We start from the raw sequence: 27,471 nt of genomic DNA on the forward strand, positions 1-27,471 counted from the left end.
AACTGTTCGTGGCCCCTGGAGCCAATCCCCAGGAAGGATTCTGTGATGGCAAGTCTGGCTCCATGCTCAAGTGCCTTCAACTCTGCCCACGAAAGTTAGCAAGTTGTAAAATGTTCGTCGTTTCCTAATTTTGTATTATAAAATGGAATTAGGAACATAAATAGTAACAAGTAGCAAAACCCCAACCCGGTGTAGGACTAGCATCCTTTCAGCCACCTCTGCGCAGGCCAATGAGTTTGGAAAGTTTTTCACAGTTTTCAAGTTTCAGCGACTCTGCCTTCTGTTTCAGTCGTTCATCTCTGTATAATCCTGCCAAATTTGTCAATTCCGACTCTGAAAGATAAAAGAGGTAACCAATTCATCAAGAGAGTTGAGCCCCTTTGTTTTGTTTCAGTATTTCTGGAAGCACAGCTCCTTTTACTTTCATGCTTTTTCTTTTAATTAAATTTGAGAAATGCTTACTCATTTATTCGAGAAACTCAAGTCCGGTAGCTCAGCTACACCAGGTGCCGAGGATTAAAGGCCACCTGTGGTCCCGGAGTCCTACAGTATCCGTGCTCTATTATAAAAGCACTGGACTTAGTTCTTATCAATAGAACATTTGGCACCAGACTTAGGAAACGTGCACGTGTGCAGTAAGAGGAGACTCCGTTTCACAGCCTCTCTACGAATGGCATTCAGATGGCAGTTGGGAGAGAATGGAGTCCAATCGCCTGTTCCTGTCATCTGAAACAAAGACAGCTGCTCCATTGTGTCCCCTGCGTGGCTGGATCATAACTCAGACATGCTAACTGACACAGAGCCTCCCTCCGGTGGGTATGCCTTCTATAGATGGCCAGGCTGCTGGCAGCTTTCTTCATTCCCTCACCACATGTGGGGTCCCTAACTCAAAGGCCAAAGGCAGCTGGGCTCTTTTAAAAGTGAAATCATCTGGATCCGGTGACCTTTGTCTCCTTGACTAAATGAATTTCATTTTCTCTTCATGGTGGAGAAGGTCATTCTATTTTTAACCAGAATATAATCTCCGTTCTTTCCTGACGCAACAGCAGTTTGGCGGCCTCTATTTTTCATTCTTTTGTCAGGTTTCAGAGACATTCTTAGGAAGGAAAGCCTGAAAAGCACCCCCCCCAGAGACGTGTTGTGTATTAACAGGATGGCACGCTTGGATGGGCTGTGTGGCTTTTGAAAGCCTCCGACAGCAGGCAGCTACTCGGTGTTTAAAGGACCATATTTGTGAAAATGCTATTTTAATCATTTTGAAATATGTCTATCCATTCTTAATCATCCTGCCAACAGATTTTGTTTTTCTTGCTGGAACGAGAGGCACCTGTCTGATTAATCAGCAAACTGACTGGAAACAGGAATTAATACTTTGCCAGGGGGAACAATGGGCATTGGTTTCTGAGTAAGTTTCTATCAACACAAAACACTGGCATTTCTGCTTACAATGATTCTATTTACACCAAGGAAGGCCCTAAGTGCAGATTAAGTGCAAGACTCCAGGGTGAGGGGCGGCCATGCACGAGAACCCTCCCTCTACAATGGAGGCTCTGAGCCCGGGGCCCTAGTGGCTTGGCAGGCCGCCTGTCCCCGGGGGCCCCCCCGAACAATGTGCTCTTAGCCGCTGGTGCGGTTGCCTGCAGTGCCTGCCAGCCAGGGCTTGCCTTGGCGCCCTCATCGTTGTGGGCAATAGCGCTTCCTGGAGCCCCATGCGCCACGCCCAAATGAAAGCCCCCCCCCATCGCCCCGGGCCTGTCCACCTCACCAACTCCATTTCCCTGGCTTCTCTGGCATGTGGGAAACCTGTTCAGGTCTCTACGCCTTTGGTCCTCTGGAGTCATTGGTATGCCGGCATATGGAACAGATTCTGTGGCTTTACTTTTCCTTCAGTGATTTCCTTAGGTGTTTTGTTTGCTGAGCTTATCTCAGTGCCTCACTGCCTGACATCTCATTCTAGAAAGAATTAAGGGTTAGTGATTCTTACTATTTTCTATATTGGAGTCCATTCTAACAAGCTGGTGAAGGGTAACCGCACTTGGATGCTTTTCTCAAAATATCACACAGCTTTTCATAAAGTTCATTAAAACCAGGTTTCAATGCTCCACAGGTTGAGACCCCTGCTCCAGATCAATGACTGCAACAATGTCAGTGTCAGTGTTTCAAGGAACCACATCCCAACTGCCCACCACCATGCTTGGAGAACTTCTCTCCAAACAGCCAGCAAATGCTTTTGCCCTTCCATGAGTAAAAGGGTCAACTCAATACGTTACTTCTGACATATTTTGACTGTTCATACTCAGTGACTTCTAAGTTAAAAAAAAAAAAATTCTTGGAAGGGGCATCAAGAGAACAGTTTTTCTTCCTTAACAAATGTCCCTTGCCCCGAACTCCTGTGTGATACATGGACAGAGCAATGAGCCTTCCAGGCAAACTGACTCAGGCAAATTGTTGAAGAAGCAAGTCCCAGAGCCCCTCCAAAGAACCCTCTGCACTCCTGTGGTCTAGAAGGTTACACGGATCCCAGCCAACCCTCAGGATCCAGCTCCCTGGGACAGTACTGCATCCACTCTAGCAAGACCATGTAAGGCGCGGAGTCCACCAGGAACCGGGAGCTTAATATGCGCCAGACATCAGGCTAAGCATTATACCCATACCATCTTCTATAACCCGGACAGTGTCTTTAGGAGGAAGAGTATTTTATCCCCATTGCAAAGCCTGAGCTTCTACCCACAGTGCTGCCCTGCTCCTGGGCACGGAAAGAAGTGCTCCTCGGCCAGGCAGGGCCAGGACCTCAGCTCAGCTCTGCCAGGCTGGGAGGCAGATCCTGCCTGTTACTTTTGTCCATCCCGGCCTGGTGGCAATGGCCACTTCCCCTGGCATTGGGTTGATTAGATGCAGCTGTGGAGGAATAAACAGGGCCATCAGTGTTCAGAGTAGGGGATTACTCACAGTTCACTCAGATTAAATATTCTAAGAGAAAACAAAGAAGAGAAATGAACAAAAGATGAAAAAAGACAATGGCTAACTTTGCTAAAAACAGTTTCCATTAGGTATTTTGCCAAGAGTGAACTTCGTTCTCAAGTGGATTTATTTTTACAACCTCCAAGTGCTAAATTTAACCTTGTTGGCTGCACTTGCTGCTGGATTGGGAGGGCAGATGCTGCTCATTCTCAAATGGCATTTGGGTCGTGCAGAGAGTCTGGACAGCCACCATCCTTAAATACCAGAAATAGATTTTTAAGGGGTGTGTGCTGATAACCCCCTCTTTGGAACTTGTGGGTACATGCATCATGCTTACCCACTGGATTTTTATTTATATCTAGAGGGTACCAAAGTCCTGAAACTAGGCCTCAGGCAGATGGGGAGAAGAAGCCTAAAAGCCATTTTAGATGTAATCCTTACCGTGAGCTCTGTGCATAGTTCCAGCTGGGGAGTGTATGTGGGTGGGTGTGTGTTTGAAGAAAGTGAAATGCAGATTTTCATCCAGTTCTTGCAGAAAGCAACAAATTCAAAACCCTCCCAGGGGTGAACACAATGGGGACTTTTAGGACACACATTTGGCCTTCACCTGATTTAGATCCATGTATCAGATGCCTTTCTGTCCAAAGCCTTTTCTTGCTCCAAAATTCTTTTCTGATTTTTGAAACTTGCAACGAGTTTAACATGAGGTAGGGTACTTCCTGACCTCCTTGTTTTTTTCAGTATTTATTTTTCAATAAATTTTAAAAAACAACTTTCTCCAGCTTAATTTCCCCTTATGTTTCAGAATCATTGCCTATCAAGCTCCTAATGCACCTGAGAGTGGAGGTGGGCTTTTCCCAAGAGGAGTAGAAAGCAGAGACAAGGTCCCTAAGGGCTAGGGTAAGGACACTAACCCTGCTCTGTGATTCTTAATCTGCAAACATTTTCATTATTTTCCAGGCCTGAGAATCCTCTCTTCCAAGGACATTTGTTGAGCACCTGTTCTGAAGCAAGGATGGTGCCAGGGGCCTGGGACACGAGATTGGTAAGACATGGCTCTTATCATCAGAGGGCTCGCAGTCCAGCAGGGAGACTGACACGTACCTACAGAGCGCTAACACTGAGAGTAGTACTGTGCTAGCAGCATGGACAAAGCATTTTAAGAACACCTAGGAAGGACAGATTAACTTGGGGGTGGAGCTGGGCTGCATGATGGGTCAGCAAGGGCTTAGTGGCACTGTGACTAAAGAGCTAATTTTATCAGGCACTGTTAGACATTTAATAATATCCAGTTATCCATTTAAAAAATGAGTGAGTTTGCTTTTTAAAAAGTAAAGCCACATTTTATATGATACAGTTATTAAGGGTGTGTGTATATCCCCCCCCACCGCCTGCACAGGTGTATATACATTCGTGTATGTGTGTATACATTTGTGTATGTGTGGAATTCAAGTGGGATGAAAAATGAACCTGTTGGCTGAGAGGCAGGGCTGCCCTTGCTACCAGCACTCCCTAAACCAACTGGTGGACACTGACACCCCCATTGTTTTCAGAGAAGGAGCAGAATGGAAGGCCTGCTCAAACCCACACTTACTGAAGGGGCAGACCCAGATAGGGTCACTTTTGATTTAGGTGGCCCCAGCTGGCTAGAGCCGACTTTTGGTCTGGCTCAAACAATTAGACTGGATCAATCAGATTTTCTTGTAGGGAATGTGGGATTAGGAAATTGGACCAATCCAGCTAGCACTGCACACTTACAGAGGAAGCTTGTAATGTAGAAAGAGGCCAGTAACTAGTGGACTTGTGGAAGCTGAGAGAGTGACGAGGAGGGTAGCAACCAAAACCAACCAGGGCAAAACCAGGTTGTGAAGGAGGAAAGCTTGAGGAAGCAAAGGAAGGCAGTTGGCAGAGAGGAGAGTGGGTTAGATGAGCAGAGAGAAGTAGACAGACAGACAGATAGGCAACTAGTGCTGCCTGCCTAAATTCCTAAGGTTTCCAAATTCTGGCCACATGTGTCCTCTCAATGAATTTCACTTTTTTGGTGGTGTCCCAAATGGGCCTCTGTCCCCCCAGTGGGCCCTCCGATCACATAAACATGTGCCACTCAAACAAGGAGAGAGGAAGGACTGGGAAGCTAGGCATGCCTCAGGTTGGAAGCATGACGACCAGTGAAAAGTCCCTTTTACATCTTACTTTGTTGTTTCTCCTTCCAACAACTTGTCTGGACATAATCAATGTAATCCTTCTCTATCGTCTTCTCCAGGTCACGGAGAGATGCTCCTCTGTAGGCCTTCTCAAAGTTTTTGTCCACAAAATAAGGCACCTGCAGGTTCTGCGTTTCTCTGGAGATGGTGTAGCCCAAGGTCCTGAGACAAGGAGACAGAGGCTCAGGTAAGCCAGTTATATATGGCAATCTCACTCTTAACTCCAGCTACACAGATATCATGACCATAATCCCCTCTTCTTAGGGCAGATGCAAGCACCACTGTCGAATACACCTAACATTTATAATTTCCCCAGCAAAACAGTAACTGTAATGTCATTTTTATGTATTCATGTTGTGAATTGAGCCTCAGTATAATTACTTTAGTCTCCTTTTTTTTTTTTTTTTTAAAGATTTTATTTATTTATTTGTCAGGGACAGAGGGAGAGAGCGAGCGAGCACAGGCAGACAGAGAGGCAGGCAGAGGCAGAGGGAGAAGCAGGTTCCCTGCTGAGCAAGGAGCCCGATGTGGGACTCGATCCCAGGACACTGGGATCATGACCTGAGCCGAAGGCAGCCGCTTAACCAACTGAGCCACCCAGGCGTCCCTTACTTTAGTCTCCTTGAGGATCCCCTCTCTTATATTGGTTTCTGGGCTAAAAGTTGAATGCTGAATGCTTAAAATATGTTGTACGCTGTGTAGGACCCAGCATGGTACCTGGCACAGAGCAGGCTATTGGTAAATGTCGGGCAAATGAATTGATTGTTACAGTAAACTATTCACAAATTACCAGAGCACCAATTTTTAGCACAGGAGAGAAAGTACTTCACATACGGCTGCTAAGTGAGAACGGCAAAAACATCAGACAAAAGATTTCAGTGATGCTTCTGTACTAACTCTTTGTGGATCTAATATATCCAATAGTATGTGGTGCTCAGAAACATCAGTAGTTCTGAGTTAACTAAATACTAACTCTAAGGAAGTACAGAAAGAAGCTCAAATTCTAGTTAAAACAATGTGGTGGCAACATGCAAAATCCAGGCTAGTTTTATTCAAACTCGACAAATTCTATTTCGACTGAGTTAGTATTTTCCCAGTTTTCTCCTTTGATTTCTGTATTTAAGCATCTTCCTGGATATCTAAGGGTTCAGGCCATGACTGCTCCCACCTCCATCTGGGAACGTGTTAGCAGGGCAAGTTCCTCTCTGCCCCACTGGGTGGGTAAGAAAGGAGGGAGAAATAGCAAATGGGGAAATATGGGAAGTCGGGAAATAGAGGGAATCAGGCCAGGGTGATCGACAGCAGTAATTCCTCTCTGAGACTCAGCTTTCCTTTTCGTAAAATGAAGATACTGATGTAGAATATAGTTTTCAGTCTACAGTGATCGCCAGCAAGGACTCTTCCTGTTATATACTACCCCATGGGTTCCACATTTTGTAAGGTTTTAAAATTTTTTTACAAGATTTTATTTTTAAGTAACCTCTATACCCAATGTGGGGCTTGAACTCACAACCTGATGAGTAAGAGTTGCGTGCTCTATGCACTGGGCCAGCCAGGTCCCCCCATTTTGTAAGGTTTTTGCCTCTTAAACCATAATGAGTAACGACTCATTTCTCATCAAACTTAAAATAATTAATTCAGTGGGGTGCCTGGGTGGCTCAGTTGGTTAAGTGTTTGACTCTTGATTTCAGCTCAGGTCTGGATCTCAGGGTGGTGAGTTCAAGTCCCATGTTGGGCTCCAAGCTGGGTGTGAAGCCTACTTAAAAAGAAATAAATTAATCCAGTGATCCGCAGACAATGAACCAGAGTTATTTGGAGAGCTTATTAAAACTCAGATTGCTGGGCGCCTGGGTGGCTCAGTGGCTTAAGCCTCTGTCTTCGGCTCGGGTCGTGATCTCAGTGTCCTGGGTTTGAGTCTCGCGTCGGGCTCTCTGCTCGGCGGAGAGCCTGCATCCCCCTCTCTCTCTGCCTGCCTCTCTGCCTACTTGTGATTTCTCTCTCTGTGTGTCAAATAAATAAATTAATTAATTCAAAAAACCCCCTCAGATTGCTAGTTTTCATCCTCTGAGTTTCTGATTCAATATGTATGGAGTGAGGCTTACAAGTTTGCATTCCTAACATGTTGCCAGTTGATGTTGATGCTGGGGACTCAAAGATGAAAACCGATGAACTGAAATAACTAACTGAAGAAATAAAGAAATACCTATCATAGCTCATAGTTTTCATGCATTTTTCTGCAAAAGCAAAGTAATATACTACTATGGTTTGACTATATAGACTCGTCATGAATAAATGTCCCATTCTTGCAATTACTTAAATTGAAAATGATCACTGGATCTCAGATACTATGTTCCCGACCCAGAGGGGTCCAGAGATCTGACCACAAGCTCAGTAGGGTCCATTCTAAAGCTAATGATATGATAAGGATTTAATCTGAAGCTGGAGTTAGTCTATTTATCCCTCAGAAACTGGCTGCTGCTGTTCTGCAGCTGATCGGATGATGTCGCTGTAGAACAAAATAATCCATGTCCTGAGCCCATATGAAACTGCCTCCAGTATTTTTCAGTCTCTGCACTATTACTATCCAGCTGTTCCTTTGAACACAAAACCAGTGTTTTCTACAAAAGCGAAATGGAATGTTAGCAGTACCAGCGAAATAGTCAAGTCTTTTACCCTCCAAATTGTTAAGAAAGATTGATAAATATTTGACTTACGATTTATAGAATAGACTATATGGGGGGTTAGCGGCTAGCAGCTGAGTAATGACAGATATAATCACAATCACAAGAACTGGAAGTAACTGAATAAATGCAGAATATGTAGTCTGAAAAAGAAAAAAAATATTGGGTGTAAGTGTTCTTCATCAATGTAAAGCTTACAGAAAATAAGAATAGTTTTCCCAAAGAAAATACGAATTACTGCAATGTACTGCACAAAGCCCAGAGCTTTTCTGAGAAGTCTGTTCTCTCTGCGGAGAAGACTGAAGGATACCCACCCACAACCTGTATTGACATCCAGTTATTCTCATGTAATCCCCTTTTCTAAGGCCCATGAAGCAGACACCTCCGGGTGAGTCTGCCTAGACTGTGACTTTCACGGGGTGGGGTTAGTATTATGTAGCTGTGTTGCTGAATGGACTGCGAGACATCTAACCCTAGCAGGGATAATCACTTCTCCCTCCCAGAAACGTGGAACTGAGACTCATCACTGTGCACTGCTGTGAAGTCACCTGAATAAAGGACATGTACTCTTGGGCAGTGTGGACTGGTTATTTGTAGGCAAAAGCAGAACTAGCTGGGTTGTTTCAAGAGAATAAAGCAGATGCAGAGAAAGGTGGAAAAGGTGGACACAATCTGGCCACAAAGAGTCATGGACAGATAGCTGAACGGGTGACTGTCTGTACCTTGGTTTCTGGTTCCCATCTGTCCTGTGCTTCCCGCCCTTGAGCTTCAGGAGACTCCCTAGGTCCCTTACTTTCAACTCCCTTTAGTTCTAAATATTCTGAAGGGGATTCCTATTTTATGCAGTGAAGAAAACCTTGATCAAGAGAGTCCCACAGGGGAACTGATTTCCTAGAGCAGCCACCAAAGAACGAGTGGGGAAGGAGGTACCCTCCTGGCCCATTTGGACCAATGACCCACCCCTTCCCGCCACTGCCTCTGCTTTCCTATAACATGTTTTAATAACATAAGTTGAACTTCCAAAACCTGATCACAGACACTGTAAAAGTCAGCTCAGTACAAGTGTGGATGAGCTGCAGTTTGGCTGTCCTGTCTTGGTACCTGAGGCTTCTCTTCTTCTTCTTCCTTCCGTGTCTGCATCCGCTCATGTCGGTGACGCCGGCGGTAATAGTGGCTATCATCTGTCACATTTGAAAACATATGAATGTTTCCTAGGAAAGAGAGAAAAACCTAGTATAGAATATGGCAAACATTCCTTCCTTGCTTTTCCCAAGGTCCTTGTTCCCAGCTAGGTTCTCTGATGGCAGAGTATTGTCCCATTTTACTCAGTAGAAAAATACAACAGTAGGTAAGCCAAGTGAACCAGGTGCAAATGGAATGTGCTCTCCTGCTTTTATTTAAATAGTCCTTTGTGACTAGTGAGTGAGAGAACCCTAAAAGGCTAGTAAAGAAAGAGCATTTGGGCCATGAATCCTGTCTGACATGCTCTTGTCTGCTTCCTTGTCCAATATCAGATTATGTTATTAGTATCTTTGTTTATAAATAAGTAGGTTATTTATTATTTATTTATTTATTTATAAATAAGCTCCACGCCCATCATGGAGTCCAACATGGGGCCCAAATTCAGAACCCTAAGATCAAGACCTGAACTGAGATCAGGAGTTGAATGCCCAACTGACTGGGCCACCCAGGCACCCCAACACTAGTATCTTTAACAACAATTCATAAAATTCAGTTTATTGCCTGGGCATTTAATTATTCCAACGGCCAACTCCCTGGGGGTATGTTTCTAACTTTTATCTTTATATAGCTGCTATTTTGCAATAATGATAATAGGCATCTTCCTACTTATTTTTAAGCACTTAAAAATATTTAATCCTCACAGCAGCCCTGTGAGGTATATGTTATCAGCCCCATTTCTCAGGTGAGAAAACAGAATCAGAGAGACCAAGGGATCTGGTTAAAGTCGTGCACAGTTGGCTGGAGACTTGCCTCAAACCCTAGCTTATCTGATTCCAAATTCTTGCTGTTTCTACCATACCATGGTCCCTCTATTCAGATCCTTGAAGAGGAGTTAGCTGAGATACAGAAAGAGAGAGAGAAATTTTCCAGCTATAATTTTGAAATACTCACCTGTAGGAAAATGTCCTCCAAAGAAGACATTGAATAGCTCTTCTGGAGTGATGTCGGCTTCGAAGTCCCTGTAATAATTATAAGGTCTGCCTCGAGGGGCAGTGAAAGTCACCTGTTCGTCTCCATATTCATCATAGCGGAGTCGCTTGTCAGGATTGCTCAGGACTGCAAAGGCATTTCCTATTGCTGCAACCAAAACCAAAAAGTACCTGAGTACAGTCTTTGGTGTAGCTGAGGGTAACGCAGGAAGCAGCAATGAAGAGCCCAGAGTTGTAGGCTGCTGCATGATGTTGTGGGGGGCTAAGGAAAGGTGTTTGGGCCTAGAAAGTTCACCAGAGTTCTTACCCTTGACATTTTCCATGATCTAGTTTGATAAGCCAGAAACAATATGGGACTCAAGACGAACTAAGAACTACTGCTTTTATTCATCAAAAATTTGTCCATATTCCCCTTGAGAGGAATTACTTTGTGGTTGGAAACAGTTCATACATAAGCAGTGGTATTCTAACTTGAAGTCAGAAACAATCTCCTAAATAAAATAATCAGTAAAATCAATCGCTTGGCTAAAAGCAAAGTCCTCACTAATCAGAGTCACGTTTCAGCCTACTTTAGAAAGCAGGCTTTAGAAATTAGGAAACCTATCTCCAATGCGTCAGTGACAGAGCAAAGACTGGATAGATTACACATGCTTACCATCACCTCTTCTCTCTATGCACAAATATGCAAACACCATCCAATTAAAATTAATTTAAACATATAATCACTGCCACTAATCAAAGAAACCTTGAAAAAAATCTTTTTTTATTTTTTATTTTATTATTTTTTTATTGAAAAAAAATCTTTAAGACATCCCCATCCCCTACCTCTAATTCAGCCAACACTATGAGAAACACAGTCAGGAAGAGCATTTATGATTCTTCTAGCGAGGAAATTATATTAGATGTTTACAGCAATAAAACAGCTAAGTAGAGAAAAGCAAATAAAAAAGGCTAAATAGTTGCTTCAGTATTACATCCCTTGAAATCTGGCCAATTTCTCATATAATGGCATTAGTCTGTGAGATACTTTACATGAAGGTGTAAAGAGAATGTGGGTTATCTAGTTGTTTCTTTGTAGAAACTGTGGGGAGAACAAGATTCACAATGGCACCCCGACAAAGGGAGATTGTCCTTTGAGGTAAATGTTGACTTTTAAATTTCTTGGAGCTATAATTTTTTAACCTTTTCTTTAGAAAAATTCTAAATCTACAGAAAAGTTGAAAAAAACAGTAAACAAATGTATACCCTCTATTTGGTTCATCAACTGTTTGTATTTTGCCACATTGCTTCCCTCATTTCTCCATACCTACATAAATACGTATGTACACGTAGTATGTACAATTTCTTTTGCTGAACCATCTGAAAGTAGGCTGCAGGTATAATGGCATGTCATCCCTAAATATTTCAGCCACTACCTCCTAGAAGAGTCTCCTACATGATCATAATACCATTATCATAGCTAAGAAAATTAACATCAATCCATGTAATTCATCCAAAGTTCATGCATTGTATTTGCTCTTATACTCCTTTAGTTTCTTGTCCTCTAGAACAGTCTCCCCACCTTTTCTGCTTTTCGTTATATTGACTATTTTGGGGAGCAGGACAGTGTTCCTTGTAGAATGTCCCACATTTTGATGGTTTCCTCGCTATTAGGTTCAGGTGGAACATTCTGGGAAGAATCCACACAGGTGCCATATCATATAATGTGAGGTGGGTCCAGTATTGGTGATGATAAGCTGGATCACTGGGTTAAAGTGGTGACAGCTAGATATCTCCATTATAAAGCAAAATTTCCCCTTTGTAATCAGTAGGTATTCTGGGGAATGATGCTCTGACATCATGTGACCATTCTATTCAACGAAAAGCTGTCACCCGGCAGTTTTAGCATCCATTGATAATTCTTGCCTGAATCAACAGCTTCACTGGGGGTGAAGGTCTTAAGTAAGATTTTTATTTATGTCTCAGATCTAAAAAGGTACCATTACAGATAAATATTTTTTTTTCCCAAAAGAAATTAAAGTGAACGAAGATAGGAGGGAGCTATGCTGATAATCACTATTTAAGAGGTATGGCAGGAAAAAAAAGGCCCTACTTGTGGCCTTATAAAATAATGACAGGATAGGGTGAAACATCTTGTGGCAGAATTAAACAGGAATTCATGATCAGACCTTTGAAAGCATCAGTTGCTCCAGGAGCACAATTCTTATCAGGGTGAAATTTCAGGGCGAGTTTTCGGTAAGCTTTCTTAAGCTCTTCATCACTGGCATTTCGAGAAACTCCCAGAATTTCATAGTAATTTCTGCATTTCTTGATCCTAAAAACACACATCGGAAACATGTATGTCTACAAAGACCCCTTTTGTACAATTAACTGTAAAATAGTACGTTTACATTTTACATTTACATCTGGTCCTCCAATCTGTGAGCCCCAAAGCAAACCTAAAAGAAAAGTGGTGAACACATTCATAAAACTTTCAAATTGATTAACAAGGTCCTCCTCCCACCAAGAGCTTAATGCCTTTCAAAGTGTTTTTACCGGGGGATGGGGGAGAGGTTTGGGGTAAATCCGAAAAAAATGTAAAAATTTTAAAATCAAAGTATTTTTACATCTGATATTTTATTCTTCTTGTATCCCTGCAAGTGGGTAGATCCTTACATGAAGGTGCAGGCTAAGCCCCCGAGAGTTCAACCACAGGACGGCAAGGTCAGAAGAAACACCTACTTCACCCTAGTGATTTCTCTCTCTCTCATTTTCCTTATAGCTACCTATCAAAACTTTGTGTGTGTGTATTTTTTTTTAAATTTTTTTTTTAAGGATTGTTTTTATTCCTTTATCTGACAGAGAGAGAGGGGAGGAAGCAGGCTCCCCACGGAGCAGAGAGCCCAATGTGGGGCTCGATCCCAGGACCCCAGGATCATGACCTGAGCTGACGGTAGAGGCTTTAACCCACTGAGCCACCCAGGCACCCCTCAAAACTTAGTTTTAAAAAGTTAATATATACACATGCGGTAGAAGAAAAATATCCAACAGTACTAAACTATATGCAGCGAAAAAACTTCCTGCTTCCCTATTCCCTGCTCACCAATCTCCCATCCTAAGGACAACCATGTGAGAAGTTTTCTATGAATCATGTGTGTATGTATAGACACCTCTCCCTTTACTTTTTTGCCTAAATATAAACATACTGTAATCATCTTTATACATTCCCCATCCCTTTTTTTTTTTAAGATTTATTTATTTATGTATTTGACAGAGATCACAAGTAGGCAGAGAGGCAGGCAGAGAGAGGAAGGGAAGCAGGCTCCCCGCTGAGCAGAGAGCCTAATGAGGGGCTCAATCCCAGGACCCTGGGATCATGACCTGAGCGGAAGGCAGAGGCTTTAACCCACTGAGCCACCCAGGCGCCCAGCCCCCATCTCTTTTTTTAAACCAAAAGTGTTTCTTAGAGATGGATTGGTAACATACAGAGACGAGTACGGGACAATAGTTTAGACTAGAATAGCAGTTCTGGACTTTGTGATCTCGTAAGTTTCTTATACTCTTAAAAATTACTTGAGTCCCCAGAAGAGTTTTGTTCATGTGAATTATATCTATCAATATTTACCATACTAGAAAGGAAAACAAGAAATTTTAAAACAGAGTGATGATATAACTACATATCAGGTAGACTCTCAAAAATTCCACTGTACAATCATGAGAGAATGAGAGTGAAAAAGGCAAATAATGTGTTTGTACTATTTTTTTTTTATTTTTTTTTAAGATTTTATTTATTTATTTGACAGAAAGAGAGAGAGATCACAAGTAGGCAGAGAGGCAGGCAGAGAGAGGAGGAAGCAGGCTCACCGCTGAGCAAAGAGCCTGATGCGGGGCTCAATCCCAGGACCCTGAGATCATGACCTGAGCCGAAGGCAGAGGCTTAACCCATTGAGCCACCCAGGCACCCCTGTGTTTGTACTATTATCAAAATTGTTTTAAACTCACAGACTCCCAAGGTTTTTGGGGTTCCTAAGCTACACTCTGAGAAATGTTGTACTAGAGCATGAACTCTGGGGTCAAAATGCCTTGGCTGGGATCTTATCTTGCTGTGTACTTAAGCTCTGTGACTTAGTGTTATCTTCTGAAATGGGATAACAATTTCAACTATATTTCACAAGCTGTTATCATTTAAATGAAGTATTCATCAAGGTACTTGATAGCATTTGACAGCCCATAAATACTGGCTATTACATATCTATGTCATTCTTTTCAAAAGCTGCACTGCTTTTATGGATTACACTTATTGCATTTTATGGATTATATCTATCCTCTACTGATAGGCACTGAGAGAAAATCTCCAGTCTTTTGCAACTACACAATCCAGTCAGACAGAGAGAGGCCCAGCATCTTGCTCAAGAGTTCAGTAACACAGGCTGGACTATAAAGCAGGGTCTGGAATGTCAGTCATGGTCCTTCCCCAAGAGCTGCCCGTGGGTATCCTTTGGCTCCTCAGCCCAGTTTCCAATCCCTGCTTCCATGGCAGATACTCCTCTGCTCCTTTCTCTCTTTTGTAGAAATTTGTTATTTGTTGAGTAACAGGTTTTTTTGAGCTACAATTCACAAAGTTCACTCTTAAAAGGCACAATTCATTGATTTTTTAAAAAGTATATTCAGATTTGTACACCATCATCACTATCTAATTCCAGAACATCCTCATTACCCCAGAAAGAAACCCCTACTTATTGGCAGTCATTCCTCATTTTACTTCCCAACCCCTGGCAACCAATAATGTAATTTCTGTCTCTATAAATTTGCCATTCTGGACATTTCACATAAAAGGAATTATAGAATATGTGGAGTTTTGTGTCTGGCTTCTTTGACTAGCATAATGTTCAAGGTTCATTCATGTTATAGCATGTATTAGTACTTCATTCCTTTTATTACCAAGAAGTATTCATTGTATGGATATTCCCCATTTTGTTTATCCATTCATCAGTTCATGGACATGCAGGTTGTTTCCATTTGGGAGTTATTATGGATAATTCTGTACAAACACTCATAGACAAGTCTGTGTGGAAGTATGTTCTCTTGGTTATATACCTGGGAGTGGATTGCTATGTCTTGTGCTATGTTTAACCTTCTGAGGAACTGGCCTTCTATTTTCCAAACTGGCCACACTGTTTTCCATTCCTACAAGCAATATATAAGGGTTCCATTTCTCTATATTCTTACTAACACTTGCTATTGTCCTTTATTTTTTTTTTTAATTGCCATCCTAGTGGGTGTGAGGTGGTGTGGTATCTCATTGTGCTTCAGTTTGTATTTCCCTAATGACTCATGATACTGAGCAACTTTTCATGTGTTTATTGGCCATTTGTAGATTTTTTTTTTTTAAGAGCCATTTGTATATATTCTTTGGAGGAATGCCTATCAGATCCTTTGCCTATTGCTCAATTGGGTTGTCTTTTTATTGTTGAGTTGTAAGAGTACTTTATATGTTCTAGATATAAGTCCCTTATCAGATACATAATTTAAAAACATTTTCTCCTGTACTGTGGATCGATTTTTCACTTTCTTGATGGTATCTTTTGAGTACAAAAGCTTTAAATTTTCACAAAATCCAATTGACCCATATTTTTCTTTTGTCATTTGTACTCTGGGTGTCATGTCATGAAGACGTAAATTTATGTTTTCTTCTAAGAGTTTTATAGTTGTAGCTCTTACATTTAGGCCTTACATTAGGTCTTTGAGTTAACTTTTGTGTTTGTGTGAGAAAGGAGTCCAACTGCATTGTTTTGCATGTGGATATCCGGTTGTCCCAACACATTTATTAAAGACAATTCTTAATAAATAAAATCTTTAAAAAAAGGGGGGGTGCGCCTGGGTGGCTCAGTGGGTTAAAGCCTCTGCCTTCGGCTCAGGTCATGATCCCAGGGTCCCGGGATTGAGCTCTACATCAGGCTCTCTGCTTGGTGGGGAGCCTGCTTCCCTTCCTCTCTCTCTGCCTGCCTCTCTGCCTACTTGTGATCTCTGTCAAATAAATAAATAAAATCTTAAAAAAAAAAAAAAAAGACAATTCTCTCCCTTATTAAATCATCTTGGCACTCTTTTTTTCTTTCAAAATAAGCTCTACACCCAATGTAGGGCTTGAACTCATGACCCTGAGATAAAGAGTTGCGTGGTCCAACAACTGAGCCAGCTAGGCACCCCTGCCTTGGCACTCTTGTCAAAGAAAAATCAGTTGACTGGGGGTGTCTGGGTGACTTGGTTGGTGGATATCTGACTCTTTTTATTTTTTTTAGATTTTATTTATTTGAGGTGGGGGAGGGGCAGCAGAGAGGGATGGGGAGAGAGAGAGAGGAAGAGAAACAGACTCCATACTGAGTGTGGAACCCAAAGCCAGGCTTGATCTCAGGACCCTGAGATCAAGACCTGAGCCAAGATCAAGAGACAGACACCTGGGACACATGGGTGGCTCAGTCTGTTAAGTGCCTGACTCTTAGTTTTGGCTCAGGTCATGATCTTAGGGTCATCGAGTTCAAGCCCCAGGTTGGGCTCCCTGCTGGGTGTGGAGCCTACATTAAAAAAAATCAATTGAGGGGCACCTGGGTGGCTCAGTGGGTTAAAGCCTCTGCCTTCGGCTCAGGTCATGATCCCAGAGTCCTGGGATGGAGCCCCACATTGGGTTCTCTGCTCAGCGGGGAGCCTGCTTCCCTTCCTCTCTCTCTGCCTGCCTCTCTGGCTACTTGTGATCTCTGTCAAATAAATAAACAAAAATCTTAAAAAAACAAACAAACAAATAACAAGATTTGAATCCCACTTTAACTTAAAAAAAAAAAAATCAATTGACCATAAATATAAAGGCTTACTTGTGGACTCTCAAGTCTTTTCCATTGATCTACATGTCTATCCTATACCAGTCCACACTGTCTTCATAACATAGCTTTGTAATAAGCTTTCAAATTGGAAATGTGAGTCCTCCAACTTTGTTCTTTTTCAAGACTGTTCTGGCTATTCTGGGTCCCTTGTATTACTATATGAATTTTAGGATCGGCTTGTCAGTTTCTGCAAAAAAGGCAGTGAGGGATTTGATAGGGATATGTGAAATCTATTGATCGATTTGAGTAATATTATCACCATTTCCAATATTAAGCCTTAATAAAATAATCCTTTCCAATATTTAGCTCCATGAACACAGGCAATCTTCCCATTTATTTAGACCTTCTTAAATTTCCTTAAATGAAGTTTTGTAGTTTCAGTGTACATCTTACACTTCTCTTGTTAAATGTATTCTCAGGCATTTTATACTTTTTTGATGGTGTTATAAATTAAAATTTTCTTTTCCGTTTTTGGATTGTTCATTGCTAGGGTACAGAAAAACAGTGATTTTTGTATACTGATCTTATATTTTACAACATTGTTGAGGTCATTTATCAGTTTTTTTTTTTTTTAAGATTTTATTTATTCATTTGAGAGAGAGAGAGAGAATGAGCACAAGTAGCAATAGGCTGAGGGAGAAGCAGACTTGCCGCTGAGCAGAGAGCGTGATTCAGGGGCTTGATTCCAGGACCCGGGGATCATGACCTGAGCTGAAGTCAGATGCCCAACCAACTGAGCCACCAGGTGCCCCTCATTTATTAATTCTAACAGTGTGGGTGTCTTCCTTAGAATTTTCTTTTTTTTTTTAAATAAAAATTTTATTTATTTATTTGAGAGAGAGAGGGCACAAGTCTGGGGGGAGGGCAGACAGACGGAGAAGCAGACTCCCTGCTAAGCAGGGAGCCTGTCCTGGGGCTTGATCCCAGGACTGGGGGATAACAACCCAAGCAGAAGGCAGACACTTAACCGACTGAGCCACCCAGGCATCTCTATTCTTTAGGATTTTTTATATTATATCATATCTTCTATGAATACAGTTTTACTTCTTTCCAATCTGGATGACATCTTTAAGAATTTTTCCTTTTTTAAAGGATTTACTTATTTATTTTAGAGACAGAGAGAGCATGTGCACACACACAAGCATGGGGAGGGACAAAAAGAGAGGGAGAAAATCTCAAGCAGACTCCCTGCTGAGTGCAGACCCAGAACATGGAGCTAATCTCAAGACCCTGAGATCACAACCTGAGCCTAAACCAAGAGTCTGAAGCTCACCTGACTGACTCACCCAGGTGCCCCCAATCTGGATGACTTCTGTATTTCTTTTTCTTGCCTAAATGCCCTGGCTTGAACCTGTAGTACAATGGTAAATAGAAGTGGCTAGAGTGAACATACTTGTCTTCTTCTTGATCTTGGAAAGCATCCAGTTGTTCACCATTAAGTATGACGACGTTAGCCGTGGGCTTTTTAATAGATAGCCTTTATCAGTTGAGGTTCTCTTCTACTCCTATTCTGTTGAGTATTGTTATCATGAAAGTGTTGGATTTTGTCATGCTTTTTCTGCACCTATTTAAATGATCATGTGGTCTTGTCCTTTATTCTATTAATATGGTGTATCACACTGATTAATTTTCATGTGTTAAACAACCTTGCATTCCTGGGATAAATACCACTTGGTATATGATCTTTTTAAAAAATATTTATTTATTTATTTATTATTTGAGAGAGAGAGAGAGAGGAGAGAGAGAAAGAGGGCACATAATTGGGGGGAGTGACAGAGGGAGAAGGAGAGGAGCAGACTCCCCAGTGAGCACAGAGCCAGATGCAGGGCCCCATCTCACGGACCCAAGATCATGACCTGAGCGGAAACCAAGACTCAGATGCTTAACCAACTGAGCCATCCAGGTGCTCCAAGGTATAGAATCCTTTTTATATGTTTTTACATGTTGCTAGAATCTATATCCATGAGGGATATTGATTAATAGTTTATTTTTCTTATGTTTTTGTCTAGTTTTAGTCACAGGGTAATGTTGGCCCCGTAGAATGAGTTGGGAAGTGCTCCCCTCTCTTGCATATTTTGTAAGAGTTTATGAAGGATTAGTTAATTCTTCAAATGTTTGGTAGAATTTACCAGTGAAGTTTTCTGGGCCTAGGTTTTTCTTTATGAAAATTTTTTTAAAAATTTTATTTTATTATAAAAAATAAAGTTTTTATTTTATTTAAATTCAATTAATTAACATACAGTGTATTATTAGTTTCAGAGGTAGAGGTCAGTGACTTATCATTTGTATATAACACCCAGTACTCATTACATCATGTACCCTTCTTAATGCCCACCCCACTCCTCCTTCAGTAACCCTCAGTTTGTTTCCTACAGTTAAAAGTCTCTTATGGTTTGTCTCCCTCTCTGATTTTGTCTTATTTTATTTTTCCCTCCCTTCCCCTATGACCCTCTGTTTTGTTTCTTAATTCCACATATGAGTGAAATCGTATGATAATTGTCTTTCTCTGACTTACTTTGCTTAGCATAATATCCTCTAGTTCCATCCACATCATTGTAAATGGCAAGATATCATTTTTTTAATGTCTGAGTTATATTCCATCATGTGTAGGTATTACCATCACATCATCTTTATCCGTTCATCTGTCGATGAACATCTGCACTCTTTCCATAGTTTTGTTATTGTGGACATTGCTGCTATAAACATTAGGGTGCACGTGCCCCTTCAGATCACTACGTTTGTATCCTCTGGGTAAATACCTAGTAGTGCAATTGCTGGGTCACAGGGTGAAATTTTTTTTATTATGAATTCAATCTCTGTATTTGTAGTAGGTCCATATGATTTCCTAGTTTGTACCTTTCTACAAATTTGTCTGTTTCGGGGCGTCTGGGTGGCTCAGGGGGTTAGAGCCTCAGCTTTTGGCTCAGGTCATGATCCCAGGGTCCTGGATCGAGCCCCGCATCGGGCTCTCTGCTCGGCAGGGAGCCTGCTTCCCTTCCTCTCTCTGCCTGCCTCTCTGCCTATTTGTGATCTCTGTCTGTCGGATAAGTAAAATCTTTCAAAAAAAAAATTGTTTCATCTAGGTTATCTAATTTGTTGGTGTACAATTGTTCATAGTATCCTTTTAAAATCTTTATTATCATTGTAAGATTGGTAGTGATGTCCCTCTTTTATTCCTGATTTTAGTTATTTGAGTGTTCTCTCTTTCTTGGTTAGCCTAGTTAAAGGTTTGTTAATTTTGTCGACATTTTCAAAAAGCCAATTTTTGCTTTTGTTGATTTTCTCTTGTTTTTCTAACCTCTATTTCATTTATTTCCACTCTATATTATTTCCTTCATTCTGCTTGCTTGGATTTAGTGTACTCTTTTTGCTCTTCTTTTTCTAGTTCGTGAAGGCGGAAGATTGGGTTACTGATCTGAGATTTAAAACAAACAAACAAAATATACATATATAACGTTTATAGCTCTAGATGTCCTTCTAAGCTTTGCTTTAGCTGTATCCTACACATTTTTCTATGTTGTGTTTTCATTTTCAGTCATCTCAAAGTATTTTGTAATTTTGCTTAAGAGTTCTTCTATGACCTATTTGTTATTTTAGGAATATAATGTTTAATTTTCACATATTTGTGAATTTCCTAAATTTGCTTCTGTTATTGATATCAGAGGACACACACTGTATGATTTTAATCCTTTTAAATTTATTGACACTTCTTTTGCGGCCTGACATCTGATCTACCCTGGAAAACGCTTCTTGTGTATTTGAGAAGAATGTGTACTCTGCTGTTGTTGGCTAGACTGTTGTATAGATGTCTCTTTCATCTAGTTGGTTTTCCCTGCCTTTTCTACACAGAAGCAGGGAAGTTACCTCAGATTATATCCCGAGACTCCACTTCCACCGAGGGAGGCTTGCCTCTGCAGCCAAGAAGCTGTTGTGCTTCCATAATAATAATAAAAGTATAGTAGCAGTCAATGCTTATGTAACACATTCTGCTAGGAACTCTACGTTAATATCACTCACTGAATCCCACCACAGACTCACCTTTGTACCCCAAGCAGCTGTTCCTCAGTGTAAGTGGCACTCCCCTCACCCTGTCGGGTTGGATTCCACTCATGCTCAGACTTCTTTTCCTTTTGCACTTTCATGCAGTTACAGCACCCACACGGGTCATGACTTTCAGGAGGTCTATCTTCTGGGTATTTGTTTCTTCTAACTGCATCAATGTAAGCTGCAAAGCAACAGCCCCCCATTAGGCCTCCGTCTGATCTGCAATCAGCTTTGCTATCTGCCCTCGATATCAGGGAGGCTGCTTGGGGCCAAGAGTGTGAGGGGCCAAACTACTGACATCATCCTGACTTTTAAGCATCCACATAAAACTGAACGAACATCTCCCTTGAGAAAACAATGTAGTAAATACGGAGCAACCATGAAAACTTATAATGCTAGAAACGCAAAGCATAATAATTTACACCATATCTACAGTGGTCATTCAGCAAATAATTCTGAATCAGAGCCAGAAAAGGGGCTTAAGAGGCCCCCAAACCTTGTCTTTCAAGAGGCATCTACCTTTAGCGCAGTACAGGGGAAAGCCTGTTTTTCTGTGATCCACGGTCAGAAGTGGCATGGCTCATAAAATAATTTGTTGTTTTTGTTGCCATGCCTCCCACCTAAGATTTAAAATATGGGTGGTTCTTTTAAATTAGCAGTTATAGAACAAGACACTTGGCTAGATGGAGCAAGGAAATGTATGGATAAGACCTACTTCTGACCACAAAGAGGTTATAGCTTAAAGGGAGAAGATTCAATTCATCATAACACGTGGAGAATGTTAAGAAGGCCATAGCAATCCAGTCAAAGAAGGCAGAGGACTCAGGTCCTGTCTGGAGGATCCGGGAAAGGCTTTAGAAATTTCTCTCTCCTGCCTAAAATACCTAGTGGCTACCGACTGCTGCTGCTTCTTTTTATTTTTTTAAAGATTTTATTTATTTATTTGATAGAGAGATGGAGAGAGAGCACAAGTAGGCAGCAGAGTGGCAGGCAGAGGGAGAGGGAGAAGCAGGCTCCCCCTTAAGCAGGGAATCTGATGGGGGTCTCAATCCTAGGACCTTGGGATCATGACCCGAGCAGAAGACAGCCGCTTAACTGACTGAGCTATCCAGGTGCCCCTACCCACTGCTTTTGTCCAAATTTCTTATCATAGGCCCATCTGCCTCTGCAGCCTCCTCTCTCACCACAAGCTCTTTTGCAGCCTATGCTCTAGCCACACCAAATGCCTTTCAGATCAGCCATGCTTTCTTTTTTCTCTGTGCCTTTGTACATGCTGTTCCCTCTGCTTGCAACGTTCTTCCTCTAAGTCAGCCTAACTCCAAGGCATCCTTCATCTCTTCATATGTCACACTTTCTTCCAGATGCCTCCTCTGACACCCAGGCTGTCAGTGTGCTTCCCAAACCTAAGACCCTGCTGTGTAGCTCAGGACTTAGTGGCTCTGTTTCGTAATTGTCTGTTCACCTGTCGAACTCCCTCAATGGACTGAGAGTTTTGTGATAGGGGACCATGTCTGTCAGATCCCTGCTGCATGATCAGCATAATGCAGGGTACATAATAGGGATTGAATCAATACTCTTTGCTTGACTGCAGAATGGCAAAGACCGGCCTATCGGTCTTGGTGCAGGCTGCAGGAACAGCACCAAAGAGAGACCTAGAGTCGGCGGCCTAGTTGGGAGGATCGAGCATAGGGGCTGGGAAAGCAAACTGCAGGAATCCGCATCACTCTGCTGACCCAGCCACCCTGGCACAGGCGGGGCCTGAGCAGCGCTGGTCCTAAGCTCGGCAAGGGCCGAGGCGGGGCGGGGCTGGGGGCCGGAGGCAAAAAAGTCATCACGGGTGACTCTGGGCTCCTGGCCAGTTCCTTAGCTTGAGCCAGCGCTCCTGATTTCCAGATCCCGGGCCCTGCCCTGCCGGTCTCCCACCTAATTCGGAACCCTACTCAGGCTCAGCATCTCTTCATAGGCCTCCGTCCTTCACCTCAGGCCCAGGATCTCAGCCCTCAGTAATCTCAAGGAGCCCCATCCCTCCCTCAACTCTGCCCTGTCCCACCCTCCGGCAATGACCTGATACCTTCGGTCCAGCGCTCCCCGCTGCCTAGAGTCGCTGCCATATCGGTTCCCAATCAGCAGGTCTGCGGAGCCTCCCCAGCGCCAGAGGCTGAAAGGGAGGGGGCAAGAAGCGCGGGGCATGCTGGTCATTGTAGTCCAACTCGCAGGAGCCGCGGGACATTGGACTACAACTCCCGGCAGGCTCTGCGCGAGGGGGCGGTGAGAGTTTAAGCTGCCTCTAGGGTTCGACCCTGAGAAGCGAGGTCTGTGGAGGTTTGTTGCTGTTGGTTGACTGCTGGGCGACTGCCGACCACACTTTTCCTCAACTGTAGAGTGGGGATGTGGCTACGGCCTCACCTAACACTAGGGGCATTCAGGGCGGCACGATGAGATCCTGCCTCGGAAAGGTTTTGCAAACTAAGTCTAGAGGGTCACAGTGTGACTATTCATCTCAAGAGTGTCCTTTTAAAATATAAGCTAATGCCTGTTCTGTGTAAAGCGTATGTTAGGTCCTGGAGATTGAGAGACGGGTTTTGGGAACCAAAACTTTAAGAACCAAGAAAACAGAAAAAGGAGATAGATTTATGTAGTTAGAGGTCAGTCTGAGTATGCCCTCTTCGTGCATTTACTCTGGCACAGCTTCGTTAGAGGGACCTCAAGGCTTCAGAGATAAAGAAGAAAGGGGCAGGCGCTGGAGCCTGCATTAAAGTCCCTATCTTTGCTGTTCTTTATTCTTCATCCATCCCATCCCACTTCAGGGCACATCTGAGACTTTTCTGTTCCACTCGTTTCCATGACCCATTCCCTTGTTTTCTGAAGGCCCTATGAAATTAGTAAAAGGGAAGTAAAATATGCCTGCGTTTTTCCACTCAGGTTTTCATGGAGCCTAACAAAGAAAAAAAGCAATTCTCATGGTGTCCTTACTGACTTGTGCCTGCGGGTGAATTGGGATGGCTAAAGATCAGGTTTCAAAAGTGAGAAATGATCAATTCATTTCAAGACAAAAAATTACTTGGAATTCATTGAGCTCTTACCCAGGAAGACCACCTCAGTATGCCAACTGTGAAACCAAGCAGCAGCTACTTAGGCATTTGGGGGTGGGACTGGGAGATGATTAGCCAGAGACACAATTGATAGGGTAGAATCTTCCAGTCTAGCAGTGCTACCCTACAGTCAGGCCCTAGGATGTGAGCGCCAGTGTGCTCACAGAAGGATGGGTCCTAAAGAAGCCACCTGTCCTTTGCAGACAAGGGACCTGATCAGGGATATACATTAGGTGATTAAACATAAGAAGGAAGTTTATTTGGTTTTGGGAAACTGGACAGACTGCTTTAAAATATGGACAAGGGAAGGTGAGGTATGCCTTAGGGTCTAGGGGCACAGGGCTAAGGTCTGGAGGTGCTCAAAGCTGTCAGAGGGCTGGGAAGTGAGAACTATCTGGTTGAGAATGGCAGGGAGGCTGGGCTAGAGCACTGTAGGGAGAAACTGGATTGAGAAGAGCTACTATGAATTATGGGGGTACTTAGGAGTAGATTCAAGGTTCAAGAATGCTGAACAAGATTTGGGAAGCTGCAGACTTTTGGAAATGTCTGGGACCTCAACAACTTTTTCCATTGTCCTCTGAAACCTCACTCTCCACTTTTTTTTCTAGAAGACTCATTTCCTCCTAGGTCAGTAAAAAATGGCTCAGCATGGCAACCTTGTCAGATATGCCTGCAAATGTAATCTTTAGCTCATTTACACCTCAATTAACACTACTAGATGAATGTTTCTATGACTCTAGCACTAGGACTAACCTAGAACTCCAAACCTCAACATTTAGAACACTTCTGTGCCAGTTTTGGGTTAAGCACACCAACCACTCAACAAAATAATCCCGACTGTGAAACACAGTCTCTGTGTTTGGTAAAAGAGGAAGCTGTGGGCTCAGAAGGTTCATGATGGAGGTGCCCGGGGAAAATAACCAGCAGGAGGGGTCAGGAAGCAACTGGGAAGGAAATAAGGGAAGAGAACTTGGGATCTCAAGGAGAAGGAGGTAGGTGTAGAAAGAAGTTCAAAGAGGTGATAAAGAACATCTACAAATTCAGAAGGAGACTGTTGAGCAGAGCCACACAATGTTTTCCAACAGATTCAAATAGAATTGATTAGTACTAGCCTGACTTTAGGAAATGATGTGCATGTACTAGGCCAAGGGGCCTGCAATGATCCTTCATCTACTAAACCATTTTACTGAGAGCTGGCCTCAGATTTCCATCAGTTTTCTCTACTTTTAGAAATATTTGTTGAACTGTAGTGAATTTTTGCTAGTGATCCTGAGGTTTGCCTTGTGCCCATATGATTGAGATGTTGCCCCATCTATCCCTGGAAGAAAGGTACTCAGTAAATGTTCCTTCTGTCCAACTGGGCCTGTGTGCCTGAGCTGGGTTGTTGGTTAGCCTCCCATAAGATGAGGGGAGAAGCAAAAGAAGGACATTCTATAATAACTACTCCACCCCACCACCTGTGTTAAAATAAGGGGAAGCTGTCATGTAAATGGCCACCATCCTGTTGTCTAGACATCAAGGAAAAGAGATACTGTCTCAGGGAAGTTGCCAGGGCTGCAGAAGGCTGCACTCGGATTTCCTATCAGAGGTGGGTTCTTGTATTTGCATAAATAGTAGGATCCTCTAGCAGAACTCCTTATAATGCAGTTTCCTAGAGAATTAAGTGAATTCATCCTTGACCCCTTTCAAAAGAGAGCTATTTAACAACAGGAAAATCAACATTGCTACTGAAGAACTACAATGTCGGTTTCTGGGTAAAAGCCATCCAACCTCATAGTCATACCAGTTCACACCCTTTCCCCCACATATAAATACCTTATGACTAACAGCTCATATCTGCAGGACATTGTCCAGAGTCAGGGGGATGCTTGTGGCCTTAGAATGGAGATATCAACTGGGTTATCTAGAGCAAACCTCAGGTTCTTGACCTAATTAGTCCAGTATGATTAGCAGCTGATTGAAGTGCCCATAGCAGCCAGAATAACAAGAACAATTCAAACAGAATCCAGTGCTTGTAGACATTGTTATGTCACCTGGAGAGTTCTATCCCAATGATGGATTTTTGTGTGCGCCGGAACTGCTTAGGAAGTCAGGCATTTTTTTGCAGTGTGGCTTTAATAAATATTTCTGAGTTATTTTTTAAAATGTTGTAGTATTTTAGGGGCGCCTGGGTGGCTCAGACGGTTAAGCATTTGCCTTTGACTCAGGTCATGATCCCGGGGTCCTAGGATCCAGCTTCTCCCTTTCCCTCTGCCCCTCCACCCCACTCGAATAAATAAATAAATAAATAAATAGCATTTTAAAAAAAATGCTGTAGCATTGCTGTCATAGGTTGGAAATAGACTCTGAGACTTGGAGATTTGCATGCTGAAGGTTTATTGGTGAATGCTCCTGGGAACAAGAGCTGTGAGGGGTAAGGGACGTGGGATGGGACAGAGTTGGGAAAATCGAGGCAAGAGTTCCAGGTCTTTATCCCACACCCATCAACCAGTCATCAAGCAGCTGTGAGCCCTCAGCAGCCAATGCTCCTCTTTTTTTTTTTTTTTTCAATTTTAGCAGCCAGCACTCTTTAACAGCTGAGGACACTTGCATTGACCTTGAAGTGGGACCTGGGTGGTGATACTCCACATTGTCTGCTGCGATTGCCAACTAGTACTTCTGCTTCCCACGTGTCTCCACATTTGCTCTTCCACTTTACCTACCAAGTACCTACCAAGGGTCAGATAAGGGTCATTCTTCCCTTAAGACACAGGGAAATCTTGGGCACCTGGGTTGCTCAGTCAGTTAAGTGGCTGCCTTCAGCTCTAGTCATGACCCCAGGGTCCTGGGACCCAACCCCGAATCAGGCTCCCTGCTCAGTGGGAAGCCTGCTTCTCCCTCTCCCTCACTCTCTGCCTGCCGTTCTGCCTACTTGTGCCCTCTATATCTCTGTCAAATAAATTTTAAAAAGAAAAAAAAAGACACAGGGAAATCTTAAGTCTGGAGAATATAGGCTTGTCAGACTCACCTAAGACTTGTCTCTGGCTTTCACCCGGAGTGATTTCTACTCAAAAGATGGTGTTCATTTTTTCTTACGTCTAAAGTTTATAGAACTACAGAATATAAGAACCAGAAAAGGGGCGCCTGGGTGGCTCAGTTGGTTGAGCAACTGCCCTCAGCTCAGGTCATGATCCTGGAGTCCCTTGATCAAGTCTCACATGGGCCCCCTGCTCAGCAGGGGGTCTGCCTCTCTCTCTCTCACCTTCCCCCTCTCATGCACTCTCTCTCTCATTCTCTCCTCTCTTTCAAATAAATAAATCAAATCATAAAAAAAAGAAGAACCAGAAAAGGTAATGAAAGCCAAGTAGTCCAGCCACCTTGCTTTAAAAGTAAGAAAACAGTCTGGGAGCTGGGGAGTGATTTTGCCCAGCTGCAAAGTTCAGCCTGTGACCACATTTCCTGCCCTTGAGAGCCAGTTTTTATAA

The 27,471-nt window shown here is 42.7% G+C and overlaps 1 protein-coding gene across 3 annotated transcripts; it reads right to left on the reverse strand.

Moving 5' to 3' along the window:
* Positions 1-116: 116 nt before the first annotated feature.
* Positions 117-25,971, reverse strand: DNAJC18 (DnaJ heat shock protein family (Hsp40) member C18). 3 transcript variants are annotated; one of them, XM_032847465.1, is made up of 9 exons: positions 25,823-25,971; positions 22,987-23,073; positions 20,910-21,096; positions 12,186-12,331; positions 9,980-10,165; positions 8,948-9,057; positions 7,880-7,989; positions 5,155-5,327; positions 117-333 (listed from the first exon to the last, which is right to left on the reverse strand). In XM_032847465.1, the coding sequence occupies exons 2-9, from the start codon at positions 23,024-23,026 to the stop codon at positions 209-211; spliced, it is 1,077 nt and encodes a 358-aa protein (XP_032703356.1). In that variant the 5' UTR covers positions 23,027-23,073; positions 25,823-25,971; the 3' UTR covers positions 117-208. The 3 variants fall into 3 exon arrangements, with proteins under 3 accessions (XP_032703356.1, XP_032703357.1, XP_032703355.1); XM_032847466.1 differs by lacking the exon at positions 20,910-21,096; XM_032847464.1 differs by lacking the exon at positions 25,823-25,971 and having other exon boundaries at positions 22,987-23,104.
* Between the last annotated feature and the right edge of the window lie 1,500 nt (positions 25,972-27,471).

The sequence above is a fragment of the Lontra canadensis genome, unplaced genomic scaffold (assembly GCF_010015895.1).
Source record: "Lontra canadensis isolate GAN:19392208 unplaced genomic scaffold, GSC_riverotter_1.0 scaffold189, whole genome shotgun sequence".
Taxonomy (NCBI): domain Eukaryota; kingdom Metazoa; phylum Chordata; class Mammalia; order Carnivora; family Mustelidae; genus Lontra; species Lontra canadensis.